This window comes from Pocillopora verrucosa, chromosome 14, assembly GCF_036669915.1.
Source record: "Pocillopora verrucosa isolate sample1 chromosome 14, ASM3666991v2, whole genome shotgun sequence".
Lineage (NCBI taxonomy): Eukaryota > Metazoa > Cnidaria > Anthozoa > Scleractinia > Pocilloporidae > Pocillopora > Pocillopora verrucosa.
In genome coordinates, this window is record NC_089325.1 from 12,218,425 (window position 1) to 12,234,732 (window position 16,308).

A 16,308-nucleotide genomic window follows, 5' to 3' on the forward strand; every position below is an offset into this window, starting at 1 on the left:
TGTGATCACGCAATGCAAGCGTTCGTAATCACGACTTCTCTAAATAACTCAACCACCATCGTAATTCGACATTTTCTATAAGCGTTTTCCAAAGCACATAGTGAGAGTCCTATTGAAAAAGTTATATTCCGCTGTACTTGACTTTGTGTGTTTCCAGTTCCCTATTTTATATTCACCTTCTCAAATTTGCAACCAAAGCACCTCGCTCTCGTTACGCGTGATTTGTTCGCCTCGCTAGTTTCGCTTCCCTTCAGATGACTCAATTTTCTATTGCAGCGATGGATTACGTTTCTATTGACAAAAGTTGAAAGTCGAAACTTATGATCGTTTATGTCAAATACACTTGATCATCTCCGTAAAGTATACATGGGATCCCTGCTGTGGAGCAAGGCTGAATTTGTTTCAATTTCAAGAAGACTCAACTATTTTTCCAGAGAATAAAAACAGGTCACAACAAAACTGAATTTCTTAAGCATTTCTTGTCAGCCAAGAAGCAGCCCAACATAGGTTAAGTAGAAATTTAGCTCGAGTGAAAGTACTATATACTGAAGTGAAACACCGAGCCGAATAAGAAAGGCAAACATATCTGGGGATATTGTTTGGAGGTTTTTAGTTAAACCCTTATCTTGCACCTACAAATTTGAATTAAATTAAAAACTTTGCACACTTAACTTCGCAGCACAAAACAAAGGTACGAGAAACAGCTTTTTATTGTCCTAGTGATCGAAATTTCCGATGTGTGATGAAAGTCTATCGCTACTTCTATCAGGGCCGAACAGAGTATGCATGAGCTACATGTATGTTAAAGCTACCCAATGTTGCTTAGCAGAACTGTTAATTCCTTAACGAGGGAAATGTATTTAAATGGCTGTGAACTGCATATTTAAACACTTACCTTTCTCGTTCTCACCTTAAAACAATATGTCAACGCCAAAACCATCTGAGTGAGTGAAGTTCGAAAAATCAATTGCCATGAAGATTATTGCCAGCCTCTCATGACTTACACGGCCTCGATCCAGCTCACTCTTGAAGTTTTTTCGGGGAAGCGGGTTGTTTTAGAACCAATTCTGCTTTTTTCCCCAAGTATGAAGAGCTGAAATGTATTGACATGATCTCACATGATTAACAAAACCTTCAAATAAATGTTGTTGAGGTAACATGAAAATTTGCGATCTTTATCTTTGCACAATTTGTACTCGATCAGCAAAAATAAGCGTCCGCTTAAAGGAAAGAAACAAAGTGTTTTTTTGTTCAAACCGTACCCTTTGAATACGTAAAGGTTATATATATAAAGGTTAGGGGGTAGGCTTTTTATTGTATTTTATTTCCAGTAAGATATGATAGAATGCAGGGAAATGTTCTTGATCAAAGCCATATAACTTAATAGATAGTAAATTTTGAAAAATTTATTTCCTTCCCGAAAAATGTTTCAATCCTTAAAAGGAGCAAAAATTTGTTCTCAGCTGAGATTTCAGTCATCAGAGATCTTATCAAAATATAATAACTGATCATCATTCTGCAAAATGAAAGCCTTTCAAAATCTATGGGAAACACAGTACATCGTGCTGTATTCTTGTATGGTGCAAAAATAAAAGTTTGATTCAAATAGCGCGGCATCTTTTTATTTCTTTTCATTTCTTGATATACTGCAATTGTTTTGTCTCGCACAAGTAATAGAAAGATGCGAAAATTGCCCAAAAAGGTTTTCGTTTCGCAGGTCAAACTAAAAGCCAAAGTCCATTTTGCACGTATTGCTTGCCTGTGTCAAATTGTTACAAAGCCCGAGGGATTGATGGGATACAGCAAACGAGTTTTTTGAGGTCGACTTTGATGTGGTTTGTCTCAAATTCCTTTTCTTTTGGATGCGGATGATAACATGGCTAACATGTAAAATTTGAAATGGTTAGTACAGACTCTTATAAATGGTTGATAAAAGTTCTTTAATCAAGAGCTAATGATAAACAGATGTTTTCAGTCAACATTCTTCCGAAACCGGAAGAGGTAATGCCATTTACAATGTACTTAAAAAGGCAGCGATACGTTGCTACAAAAAAAAATTTGGAATTTTGATGTCACAAACAAAACACAGTATTCGCGTAAAGTTAATTCACTCAATCAGTTCGCGGGAATTTGTTAGTTGATGACCCGTTTACTTAATTCAAAACAAGCAATCTCTCATCCTAAGGGGTAGCGCAAATTATATATGACTGAAATTCCTTCGTGGGAAATGTACATTTACTTAATCAGGACTGAATTTTCAATCGTCACTTTATCTCTGTTACTAGCAAATTGTACTTTGGCTCGTTTATGATTGCGTTTGTTCTAAAATTTGCGATGAAATCGATGATTCCATTCTCTTAATCAAGTTTTATGTACATTCAAATAAACTACTTCGGTTATCAAAGTCGAACAATTCTAAACGAAGTCAGATCAGAACTAGTGCTTTCTCTTGAATAGCGATTCATCCTGGTTTGTTTTGTTACTACAGGTTTTTCAAGTAGAAATATTTGAAACACATAAATTTAGGTAGGAGAATACAATTAGCTTTAATTTTCAAGAGGAATCGAAGCGTTCATAACCGTGGCGGGTAAAGGGTACTTTAGAATTGAAAATTCCCTTGAAGAGAGTGTGTATGAGATGTATACAGAAGAACGTAAAATAAACTATTTAGAACTCGATAACAGTTTTCTTTCATCAAAACGTCTTATGCAAAATCATACTAGACTGCATGGAATAGTGAGCCATACAAATATTTGCATACGTGATATTTTGAGAAACCCAACAGAGACTTTTGCTTCAGGCAGCGTAATCTTGGTTTGTGAAGGAGAGGCAAGGGAAAGTGGTGATCCTAAATTCATCACCTTACAATAGAGAATTTGCCAGAATTTTAGTGAACTTTGAAGACACTAATAAAATACAGTGTTTGGTTCAATTTGATAACGTAATAATAACACAGCGTTCGTTATTTGATGTTTCATTTACTTTTTAAATTTTAATCTCTCATCCAAGCAGCACGGATTATTCATGTCTGGTTATGTCTGAATTCCCACCGTGGGAACGAAATATATTTTTTCCTAAAGGACTGGTATTGTAGTCGTCACTTTATCGTTCGTATTACTCGATATTCAATTGGGTTTGTTTCCTATCACATTTCTTACAATATTTGCAATCAGTAGCAGTAAACATCCTAAGGGAACTATTCAGTACAGTTATCAAAGCAGAACAACTATTTGAACTATTTTAGGAAAAAAACATGCGTTTTTCCTGAAATATAAGCTAATACATCTGTCGGCCGCTTCGATGGTGAATATTACATGTAACTGTTCTTGTCACGACAAGTTTCCAAACCGAAATGTCTGAAAAAAACACTCATTTATGTATATTAGACAATAATAAACCCAGTTTCGATTTTATGAAATGGAAACAAAGCGATAAGTTAAGAATACTTCGATATTCAATTGCTACCGTTGATACAAGGGATCCTTCAGGTTTGTTAGGATGACTAAAGAGGAATTACAAGGAATAAGCTTTTTATAATATTGTATTGTATTATCAAGTTAGAGCCGAAAGAACACGTTTTGTCAATCGGATGGTAAACTTCACTAAAATTTACATACATTTTAAGATCAAATAAACAGAGAATACAAAGGTCGAAGAAAACGTGGAATAACTGATAGGAAAATTATGACGGGTAGCGGGAAACGGAGAGTAAACACAAGAATGACTGGGTTGGATTCAAAAACAAAAATGAAATAGAATAAGGAGGAAAATGAGAAAAGAGAAATGGGTTTCCAGAGCTTTAATACATGAGTGCAACTTGAAACTACCTCATTCACAGCAAGATCACTATTTATTTTCCGTTCCGTGTTCCTTATCGACGAGTTTGGTATCAGTCGTTAGATTTACAATAAACACTTACAGATAGAAGGAAATAAAGGATTGAAAAAAAAAGAAGGACAAAGATAAAAGAACAGATCCTGTTAATTTTATGTTCGGTCTACTCTTTGAGAATAATAGGCTGATTAATTCATCATCTATCTGTGATCACGCAATGCAAGCGTTCGTAATCACGACTTCTCTAAATAATTCAACCACCATCGTAATTCGACATTTTCCTAGAAGTGTTCTCCAAAGTGCATAGAGAAAGTCGTGTTGAAAAAGTTATATTCAGCTGTACTTGACTTTGTGTGTTTCCAGTTCTCTATTTTATATTCACCTTTTCAAATTTGCAGCCTCAACAACCTCGATAGCGTCATGTTTTTAGATAGAAATAGTAGAGATGGTAAGTTTTGAGCGCAAATGCGAAGGCCTGAGGTTCGATTCCTCATGAGGACTCAGAATTTTTCCTTTGTCCCACGCTCGTGACAAGACGAAAAAACTCTTTAAAAATGGTTGATAAAAGTTCTTTAATCAAGAGCTAATGATAAACTGATGTTTTCAGTCAACATTCTTCCGAAACCGGAAGAGGTAATTCTATTTACAATGTACTTTGAAAGGCGGTGATACGTTGCCACAAAAAAAAAAAAAATTGAATTTTGATGTCACAAACAAAACGCAGTATTCGCGTAAAGTTTATTTACTTAATCAGTTGACGGGAATTTTGTTGGATGACGACTCGTTTACCGTTTACTTAATTAAAAACAGCCAACCTCTCATCTCAAGTAGTGGCGCAAATTATTTCTGACCGAAATCCTTCGTGGGAAATGTACATTTACTTAATCAGGACTGACTTTTCAATCGTTATTTTATCTCTGTTACAATCGAATCTTACTTTGGCTCGTTCATCATTGCATTTGTCCTAAAATTAGCGGTGAAGTCGATGATTCCGCTCTCTTAATCAAGCTGTATGTTCATCCAAATAAACTACTTGAGTTATTAAAGCCGAACAATTCAAAACGAAGTCACAACTATGACTTTCTCTTGAATGGCGATTCATCATGTATTGTTTCGTTACTACGAGTCTTTTTAAGCAGAAACTGAATATTTGAAATACATTAACTCAGGTATGATAATGCAATTAGCTGTCATAACAGTGGCGAGTCACGAGTACTTTAGAATTGAAAATTCCCTTGTAGGAAGTATGTATGAGATGTACACAGATGACCTTAAAATAGACCATTTGGAATACCCGATAACTGTTTTCCTTTAACAAAAAGTTAGATGCAAAATCACACTAGCCTGGAGTTTTGAGCCATACAAATATTTACATACGTGATATTTTGAGAAACTCAACCGAGATTTTTGCCTTCGGCAGCGTGATCTTGGTTTGTGAGGGAGAGACAAGGGAAAGTGGTGATTCTTGATTCATCACCTTACAATAGAGAATTTGCCAAATTTTTAGTGAACTTTGAAGACACTAATAGGATACAGTGTTTGGTTCAATTTGATAACGTAATAATAACACAGCGTTCGTTATTTGACGGCTCATTTACTTCGTAAATTTTGATCTCTCATCCAAGCAGCACGGATTATTCATGTCTGGACATGTCTGAATTCCCATCGTGGGAACGAAATAGATTTTTCCTAAAGGACTGGTATCGTAGTCGTCACTTTATCGTTCGTATTACTCGATATTCAATTGGGTTTGTTTCCTATCACATTTCTTACAATATTTGCGATCAGCGGTAGTAAACATCTTAAGGGAACTACTCAGTGCAGTTTTCAAAGCAGAACAACTATTTCAACTATTTTAGAAAAAAAACATGCGTTTTTCCTGAAATATAAGCTAATTTATCTGTCGGCCGCTTCGATGGCGAAGATTACATGTAACTGTTCTTGTCACAAGTTTCCAAACTGAAATAGTTGAAAAAAACTTACATATGTATATCAGACATTGATAATAATAAATCCAGTTTTGATTTCATTAAATGGAAACAAAGCGACAAGTTAAGAATACTTTGATACTTTTGCTACCGCTGATACAAGGGATCCTTCAGATTTGTTAGGGTGGCTAAAGAGGAATTACAAGGAATAAGCTTTTCATAACATTATATTGTATCATTAAGTTAGAGCCGTAAGAACACGTTTTGTCAATCGGATGGTAAACTTTACTAAAATTTACATACATTTTAAGATCAAATAAACAGAGAATACAAAGTTCGAAGAAAACGTGGAATAACTGATAGGAAAATTATGACGGGCAGCGGGAACGGAGGGTAAAAACGGTAATGACTGGATTGAATTAAAAAACAAAAATGGAATAGAATGAGGAGAGAAATGAGTAAAGAGAAATGGGTTTCCAGAGCTCTAATACATGAGTGCAACCTGAAACTACCTCATTCACAGTAAGATCATCATTTATTTTCCGTTCCATTTTGCACATCCACGAGTTTGGTATCTGTCGCGTACCCAAGTGTTGGGATTACGTTGAGTGTCAACCACATATACACATCCGTCTCATTCCAGTTTTTATTTAGTACAACGTGTTACAATGCGGTGAAAACTAAAAGGAAATTTATGATTGCGTAATCAGAAATGATTCTATGGAAATTACAAATGAATGTAACGATAAAAAAGGCGATTAAATTTACAAAGGAAACTCACGTTTGATCCTGCGTAAAAAGGGTAAAAGAAACTCCGTGGGAAAGTGACTCCAGTTACTCCGAAAACTCCAATAACTCCGATAGAAAACTCTAGATGGATATACTCCGACAACTTACTCCGACACTCCGATATGTGATACTACAGAGATTATGTAAGCAACAGGCTTTAAACATGATAGGCGGCTAATAACACGATCAAATACGCTCTGATAAATGATTAAAAGAATGAAAAATGAAACGATAATAGAATTTAAACGATAGTAAATAATCACACAAAACAAAACAGTTCAGTTCATTTCAGTTCAGTTCGCTTGCTGAACGTTCGTCACAGTATCACTCGTTAGATTTACGATAAACACTTACAGATAGAAGGAAATAAAGAATTAAAAAGAAAAAGAAGGACAAAGATAAAAGAACAGATCCTGTTAATTTTATGTTCGGTCTACTCTTTGAGAATAATAGGCTGATTAATTCATCATCTATTTGTGATCACGCAATGCAAGCGTTCGTAATCACGACTTCTCTAAATAACTCAACGACCATCGTAATTCGACATTTTCTATAAGCGTTCTCCAAAGCGCATAGAAAAAGTCGTGTTGAAAAAGTTATATTCCGCTGTACTTGACTTTGTGTGTTTCCAGTTCCCTATTTTACATTCACCTTTTCAAATTTGCAACCTAAGCAACCTCGCTCTCGTTACGCGTGAGTTGTTCGCCTCGCTAGTTTCGCTTCCCTTCAGATGAATCAATTTTCTGTTGCAGCGATGGATTGCGTTTCTATTGACAAAAGTTGAAAGTCGGAACTTATGGTCGTTTATATCAAATACACTCGATCATCTCCGTGAAGTATACATGGGATCCCTGCTGTGGAGCAAGGCTGAATTTGTTTCAATTTCAAGAAGACTCCACTATTTTTCCAGTGAATAAAAACAGGTCACGGGAAAACTGAATTTCCTAAGCATCTCTTGTCAGCCAAGAAGCAGCCCAACATAGGTTAAGTTAAAATTTACCTCGGGTTAACACTGAAGTGAAACACCGAGCCGAATAAGAAAGTCAAACATCTAGGGGTGCACTGCAGTGTGTTGTAGAAATGCACCGCTTATATGTGACATCAAGGGCATACAAATAGTGATCATGTGACCTAAACCAGGCCACTCCCGTCAGCGGGTCAATGCAGAGAGAACTTTTCACTGCTGCTCCCGTTTGGAATGTCCAACTTGTTTCACCAGTGAAGCGGTTGTGTACATACACTTGGACATCATAACAGCCTAAAAAAATCAAATATTAGGTTCCATTTGATAAGATAAATAGTAAATCAGGCCATTGGAAATACCATCACAATCATTACAGAGGCCATATCAGCTTTCTACGTTCGCTAGAAACTGTGAATCATTAATAATATTGTTTAGGAGACATGGTCTTTAATTTTTCTCAGTTCAAGCTGAAAGAAAGGAAGGGAGGGAAGGGTAGGGGAGAGTTTGAGTGGAGAAAACATTTTTTAATGACCAAATTAACAGTAAGTTGAATATCCAATATTATTGCAAGTTGGAGTAAGCTCAGAAGTTAGGCTCCTGTTTCCGCGGTTTGACTCAAGAATTGGCTCAAACTCGATGGATAACAAACAACTTTAATCACGAGGAAACATTAACATTGCCGCCATCTTGCGCTCTAAAAGCGTGACACGATGTCACAATATCCGTGACAGTCGACAATTTCTAGTAAAATACGTACTCATACATTGAGAATCTTGATATCAGTATCAGTAATGGAAAAAATTACTCCAAAGAAAGTGAAAAAAAGTTCTATACACAAACACTCAAAGTATGTATTAAGATCCTGTAACATAATCATAAGCTTTCCCGTATTTGCCTTATCTACTCATGGATAGCTCCTACCATTTCATCTAAAAAAATTTACCTTACCCATTATTACATATCTAATACAAAGTGAGCGTGCTGCAGAAGATTCTATTCTGTCCCTAGCCTACTCTTCCTCAGGAATTTGCCATCACTCAGTCTGATGCACATGAACACATGAGGATAAGAGAGCCTTAAACAGACTGCGCAGAGAACAGTAAAAATTTTTAGCTAAACTTCGTCCTTTGCAATTACTTTGATTACTAGCAATATGATTGAAAACAGTGGTTCAACCTTAAAAGAAGAAAAGAGTCTTTGAAATCGGATGCCAGTTTAAAAGGTAGGTGGATGACTAATTAAATCTGTACGTACTGCATATCTAATACGCTTTTATTTACCCACAAAGTACGATGGGATTTGTAAGACTAGCCACACGACTTGCAGACATTAGTAACGAAGGCAACTCTCTATGGACCTTTCTCAGTGAGTCTTTAACTTACAACCTATGGTGCTATCACGGCTTAACTGTTGTGCATAGAATGGTGAGTACATATCCTTCAGAAAAAGTGCGCAGAACACTTTATCTAATTCAATTCTGAACAAGAACAAGCTCTGAATTTACCGTAACCCGGAAATGTCCGCACAGTCGAACCTCGATTATCCGGTCTTTCTCTCTGGTCAGTCATGATCGAGATCCGTAGCCGTATTCTTTTTAAACCTACAGCGTTTAAAAGTGAAGTAAAGGCAGGTTTGTTTCGCTTTTAAAAAGCAAAGGAAGCGCTCACACGCGTCGTAACTAATGACGAACATTGGAATGAGGTCTCATTGCTTTGTTGCTACGTGAGATTTCACGCTTTAATGGCTCTTTCGGCGTGGTATCCAAGATAAACAAGCTGCACAGCATCGCGAATTTTTATTTTGAGATCATCATGTCCTTGAGCGTAAGCGATCCATTCTTTCGATAAAAGATAAACAGCCATAGTTTTGCGATTAGAGAAGGGAGAAAAAGGGACCGATTTGTCGGCTGGCGGCGTTAGTACGCAGCAGATATCTGACATCCGCAAGAACAAGGAAAACACATGAAGTTTGTTGACAACTTAGAAACCAGCGAAGGACTGAAGCGTAAATCGCTGCACCCTGCACATGATGAACAGCGGATAGTAAAGATGTAGACCATATGTTTTCAAAACGATTTGTAAAGGTTTTGATTGACGATAAAATGTCGCTTTCTTAATTTAATCAGTTTTTGTTACTCATTAATATTCACATTCTCGATTATCCCGACTAGTTCGTCTGGTCTTTATGTGCAACTGAAAAACTGCACGTCGCATCGTTTTCGGAGAAAATTTGTGTTATTTATGATATATTTAACGTTCGAGAAGGCTACCGAGAATCAAAGGAGATGTATTTCTTTGTTCTCAATCTTCTAAAGAATAAAATTAACGTTAAGAGGGAATATGACGCAATTTGACAACGATGTGCTTATCAAGAATCTCGTTTGATCCGTCATCAACTTCAGTCAACGTTCTTATAAAATTTTTGGTTTGAATACTGAATAATTTTTCTCTTTTTCATCGGGATCATTGATCAAAGTTCCCTATAAATTTTCGAAAAGCTTTCTGATCCGAGCTGACATTAGGCCTCCTTCACTATATCTGACAAGTAAAATTCCGTGGTATGCAGGAAACCCCTGACGTGACACCACATTGCGCAATAACACTAATGTAACGAATAGTTTAGTTGTTTTTGATACTTTGTGACCTGATGTCTAAGATTTCGAAATTTCACTTTGAGGATGTATGGACGGTCACGATTTTTTGGTGGAACTTCTTGGGTGACGACGGAAAATAATCATATTTTATAACATATATGAAAAAAATAAATCCCCCTCATGGTAATCAGATACCACTCAATAGGTTTCGAAATTAGGAAGATCATTTTTAAGTACCGCCGGCAGACGTCACCGATAGGTCGTGACCCAGTGAAGAGAACATAAAATGCGAAAAATAAGACGCGTGAAAACAAAAGTATTTCTAAAGCTTATACAAAACTTTTTACTCCTGGAGAAAGAAGCTCATTAGCTGTTGTTTGGTCTTGTCACGCCACGCTTTCTCTTGGTGGTGGACAGAGATGCGTTGCATGACAAGAAAACCAACAGCTAACGGCTGGGCTGCAATGAATACTATGCGTGACGACGTTTCACGTTTCACAAACTGGCTAACATCGAGCAGATGGCAGAACAATGCTTTGAATTTGACTCTAGGTAGGGATCGGTAACAAAATTCTCCTTACAATAACAAAACGCTCCAGAGAAGCTTAGAACTCTTCTTGTTTACGTGTAGCTAACTTCGAGGTTATGACGTAAAAGCGTTAGACACGCGCGTGCGAGAGCCGGTCGCGAAAAGACATCCTCGTTCCCAGGGCCTCTCTCTTTCTCCCTCGAGAAGTGATGTGTCGATCATTTCTAAGCTTCAATATCCCCCTTGAAACCCTCGGGCATCTGAACTTTTGAAGATTGATTTGACCTCCGAGAAAACATTGTGTTTAAATGCCCACCCAATTTTTTTCAAAAGGCAAAATCAGCGACTGGAACATTTACACACTGACCAATCTTTAAAACCTGGATCTTTTAGACCCTTTTTTTGAGCCGATCCTTCGCGAAAGTTAATTTTTACACCTCCATATTTATAGATAGAACTCTTGTATTCTCCACCTTAGCCAGGCTAAGGCTGCCCGGGGAGGGGAGTTGGGGGGATCTTGAACGGCTACTAATTAATGAGTGCAAAACTTTCGCGAAGGAGGAAGAGAGAGGACCTTGGGAAAGAGGTTGGCTTGAGAATTCACTGAGTGCGTATGAATATTTATATATCGCTCATCAAAAATAAAATCAAGCCGTTGTATTTCTTTCACTGAGCGAGTCACGCGACAATCAAACGCGCTTTATGGTGATAAACGATGAAGAAGACACTTGACCAAAACAGGTCTCTTAATTGATGTATTTCTGAAAAGGCCGAAATAACAACGATATAGCAATTATCTGTAAAGAAGGATAAAATATCATGAATCAGTGAAGAACAGCGAAAAAAAAGAGGCTCTGCACTTTGTCCATTGGTAACCACACAATGTCAATTCCGCGGAAAGCTCAGAGAGGCTCCCTTGTTTGCAGTATACTTGCTGGCGTAGCTATTACCTCTAGTATACAGATCCGTGCGTTATATAAATTGAAAAAAAAAAGCTTCTAAGCTTTCCTTCGATGACAAATGCTGCGATCAGAGAAGGACGCCGGCCAAGACGAATTACATGGTATTCAATTTTTAGCGCGAAGGTATTCTCTGTTTCCTTTTACAAGATCAACGTTAACAGTGAAAAATAATTAACTCCGCAGTTCTGATAGTTTTAGAGTATTTTTTTTCTCGTTTTACTATAACGATCACAATTTCAACAAATGTAGTTGGTAGATGAACTACACTAGTTTTTACTAATATATCTGAAAAGGTGTCATTGGACATTTGGTTTGCAGAATTGAAAACAGTAATCTTACCATCCTACTATCCAAAGCTAGTGATTTCCAACAATAATTGTAGGAAACTGTTTCTGGAGCTTGTCAGTTTGTATTTCTCAAAGATTGTAATGCTTCAGCGTTTAAAGATTGTAATTATAAGCCCTTTTTCTGATGAATACATTTTGTTTTTCTCGGAAATTGAAATGGTTATAATTACTTGGTAAGAGGTTTTCGCGTCGACAATTTTGATCTGTAATCATACTCGCGATTGACAAATCGAACTTCCACTTCGCAGTCATCCGATTTCTTTAATTTCTCGTATGTTTGCATTCAATGAGTAAGTACAACCATGAAGGCCTTGCAAAAAATACCAAAGTGAACTTATCATGAAATTTCTTATTCTCGCACGCTTAATGCAAGTAACTGGCAATTGAAATTGGGATTCTTTTCAGTCAATATTGAATATGTAATATGGTTTCCAAACAGGGTTGAAAATTAAAAGAATGACACGTCAAGGAAGACATGGCTTCCTCAGTTTACACCAAAGAGCAACTAAACTACTTCAGAATTTGTCATTTTGTCGCTAATATCCTGCCACATGGGCTGCGATCCATTTTTAAACAAGAGTGGGACAGTCGTTACCAGGCAACGTTGGGAGAATGGAAAGATACACCTCAAAATGGAATGGACTTCTACAACAGGGAGTCTCCCCGGAGCCGAACGCGGAATGTTCGTCTGCTGGAAACGATAAGAAACGGAAATAGGGCACAGTGGGATTGTACTTCACTCTTTTTTGCAATACTATACTCCGATTCTATCGGCCACGGACTCGGTACAGCAGTTCGCTCGAATGTCGATGATCTCAGAGAATTTCGCAATGAAGAGTTCGCTCACATGCCACAGGGTCAGCTGTCAGATCTACAGTTCAAACTTGCTGTTCATAAAGTGAAGATCGCATTTCAGTGTCTTGGTCTCATAACCAATGATATTCAAAATGTCTGCAAGCAGAAAAGTTTTCCGACAGAGGAACTTCAAAGTGTTTTAGAAAAGAATCAAGTCCTTGAAGAACAGCACCATATCCTTGAGGAACAGTTACATAGTGATGTTTCTTCATTCTGCATTCTTCCGCCCAAACCATCACACGAAATCGCACCTCGCGAGAGCGAGGTTGGCAAAATAACAAAACGACTTGAACGGCTGAGAGAAGCAAATGAAGATGGTTTGAGTTACTTATATATTTCGGGTAACCCTGGAAGTGGCAAATCTCAACTAGCCGGTCTAGTAGCTCAACACTTTTACGAAACAGCTAACGAAGACCTCAAAACCCCCACGTTCGTAATGACTCTTAACGCTGAAAGTTCAAAAACGCTCCTGGAATCGTACGCTTCTTTGGGAAGACAAATCAAGTGCCCTGAATACACTATCATGCAAACCCTAAACTCAACAGATATGCAGTTTGAAGAACAAATCAACAATCTAAAGGATTTGATAGCAACCAAAATTCCTCTTTACGGATCGTGGCTCTTGGTGGTCGACAATGTTAGCAGTTTATGTGATGTACATGATTTTCTCCCTCGGCCTGGAAACTACCTGTGGACGAAAGGCCAGTTGCTTATCACAACACAGAACTCTTTATTCATCCCCTCTGAAAGCTCGTTTGTCTCTCACATTTCAGTGAGCGAAGGCATGGTGCCCACAGATGCCCGTTGCTTTTTAGCAAAGGTCTCTGGTATTAGACAACAAGGAATGGAGGATAAAATCGCTAAGGCATTAGATTACCAACCCCTCGCGCTGGCTAGTGCAGGCGTTTACATGAAAAAGGTTCGTGAAAGTAAAGTTGCCAGAAGCTTTGGATGGGAAGAGTACTTAGAAAAGCTAGAGAGAGGTATGCGAGCCTTTACTGAAAAGGAACTAACAAAAACCAACCCAAGCTACAGGAAGTTCATGACTGTCGCAATCAAGCTGGCTATTGAACGAGCGATAAACAATGACAGTGTTGTTAAAAGCGCGTTTACACTCCTTTCCCTGTGTTCTTTACAATCTTTGCATTTAGACATCCTTATGAACTACATTTTGAATGATCAAAATCCGCATTTGGATAAAGAAGAAATTGCTCTTCAGATCCAAGGCTACTCTCTTCTTCTCTTCGATGAGAGAGAAAGTGGAATTTTTGTTAGTGTGCATCAAGTTGTGCATGAAGCCAGTAAATCTGTAATCAACGAGTGTCAGGAGCTTGATGAACACGTTCGAAGTGTTGCATACGCTGCAATGTCCTTCAACCAATTCATAGACATTCATCTACCACACACTTGGAACAACGAATACTCTATTCGTGATAGTGAGCATCTCATTCCACACTTGAATACGTTTGCTGCAGAAGTTGAAAAGGTCTTCCTTCACGAGGATAAATATCAAATTACCGAGAAACACGTTTTTAACTACTTCAAATTTTCAGAATATTTCAGAAGGCTTGCAATAATTTGCAGAAATCACCGCGAATTTTCAGGAGCAAAAGTTTACTGTGAAACAGCTTTGAAACTGGTTGAAACGGATAAGAAGATAAGGAGTTGTGAATATCCTGGAGACGTTGAGTTAAAAGAACTTGGACCCACGGATAATGCCCTTGTGAATACTTACAATTTACTGGGTTTGGTTCAGCGCGAGTTGGGTGACTTGCAAATTTCCAAGGAGAATCATGAACGTGCTCTAGACATTCAGCTAAAAAATCTTGGACCCCAGCACGTTGATGTGGCAATTTCATACCATCATCTAGGTAATGTACAGTACGACTCGGGTAACCTGAAAGAGGCCATGCAGTATTATGAACGTGCTTTGGAAGTGCAAGTGAAGAATCTTGGTCATGATCATATTTATGTGGCGTTTTCATTGGTTACCATGAGTGTAGTGGAAAGTAAACTGGAAAACTTGCAACAAGCTAAGGACCATATTGAACGAGCTCTGGACATTAGGTTGAAAAGGCTTGGACCCGAGCATGTTCATGTCGCTGATACTTACTATCACTTGGGTATTGTACAGCGTAAATTGGGTGACCTGCAAAAGTCTAAGGAGTGTTATCAACGAGCTCTAGACATTCGGTTGAAAAAGCTTGGTCCCGAGCATGTTGATGTCGCCCGTAATTACTTTAAATTGGGAAATGTAGAACGTGAATTGTGTAACCTTCAGAAGGCTAAGGAGCATTTGGAGTGTGCTCTAGACATTCAGTTGAAAAAGCTTGGTCCCGAGCACCTTGAAGTCGTGGATACTTACCATAACTTAGGCATGGTGCATCTTAAATGGAATAATCTGGGACAGGCCAAGGAATATCACGAACAAGCACTGGCTATACACCTGAAAAATCTTGAACCCGAACATGTTGATTTGGCGAATTCATACCATCATTTGGGTAATGTGCAATTGGCGTTATATAACATGCAACGGGCCAAAGAGCTATACGAACGTGCTTAAATATCCAGTTGAAGAATCTCGAACCTGACCATGTTTATGTGGCATTTTCCTGCGAAAGTTTGGGTGAGGTACACCGTAAATTTGGCGACCTGGAATAGGCCAACGTGTACTTTAAACGAGCTTTAAATATTCGACTGAAAAAACTTGGTCCCGAACATGTTGATGTAAGGCGTATTCAGAATAAGTTACGTAACATACAGCTTGCCATGGATGATCTGCGACACGGCATGGAACGTTAAGAGGAGGCGGATTTTTTTCTTTCATTGTAACTTTTCTATTGATCAAGTTCAGTCAAACGAGGAAATGAAAAAGTAATTGACATGCCAGGGAGTGAACGCTGTAAAAATTTAATACCCAACTCTTCTCTTTTCACAACAATCATTTACTGTAGGAATACCAGGGCTGAAATTGGCAAATCAGGGACTACTCATTATCCATAACCTTAAGGGGGTGGGGGGTGGAGGGCTGGGAAGAAGGGGAAGCCATTGCTCCCCTCCCCCCCTAAGGCTCTGTAGTATTCTAATGATCCCCCCTCATTGCCAGTAAATTTTCTATGATCCCCTTTTATACTCTGTCAGCGATGACTGATCCACCTCCACTCCCCCTAAACACCATATGATCTCCCAAAATCCTTCCAGTCTCCCCCCCCCCCCCCCAAGGGATCAATAATGACTTGCACTTAAGTTTAAGATGAATAGCTGCTTGAGGTAGAAAGTTTGATAAAAGTATATTCTTATGTGCCACTGGAAATGCAATCATTATGATATATTTTTTTTATGTTTTATCTTAGCACTAAAATATTTAGTGCCAAGATAGATTTACCAGACGTACAATGGCAATATTGATAATTCTGATCATAATTCAACTTTGCAAGATAAAATATATTCAGTCTTAAGTCTGCAGAAAAAAAATCAGTCTAGGAATTAATTATAATGAAAATCTAG

General features: G+C 37.9%; 1 protein-coding gene across 1 annotated transcript; it reads left to right on the forward strand.

The window, feature by feature from the left end:
• The first annotated feature begins 1,810 nt into the window (after positions 1 to 1,810).
• On the forward strand, positions 1,811 to 15,992 carry LOC131800045 (uncharacterized). The gene is made up of 3 exons (XM_066161488.1): positions 1,811 to 1,902; positions 8,665 to 8,737; positions 12,386 to 15,992. Exon 3 carries the CDS (start codon positions 12,422 to 12,424, stop codon positions 15,362 to 15,364), a length of 2,943 nt encoding a protein of 980 aa, XP_066017585.1. The 5' UTR covers positions 1,811 to 1,902; positions 8,665 to 8,737; positions 12,386 to 12,421; the 3' UTR covers positions 15,365 to 15,992.
• The last annotated feature ends 316 nt before the right edge of the window (positions 15,993 to 16,308 follow it).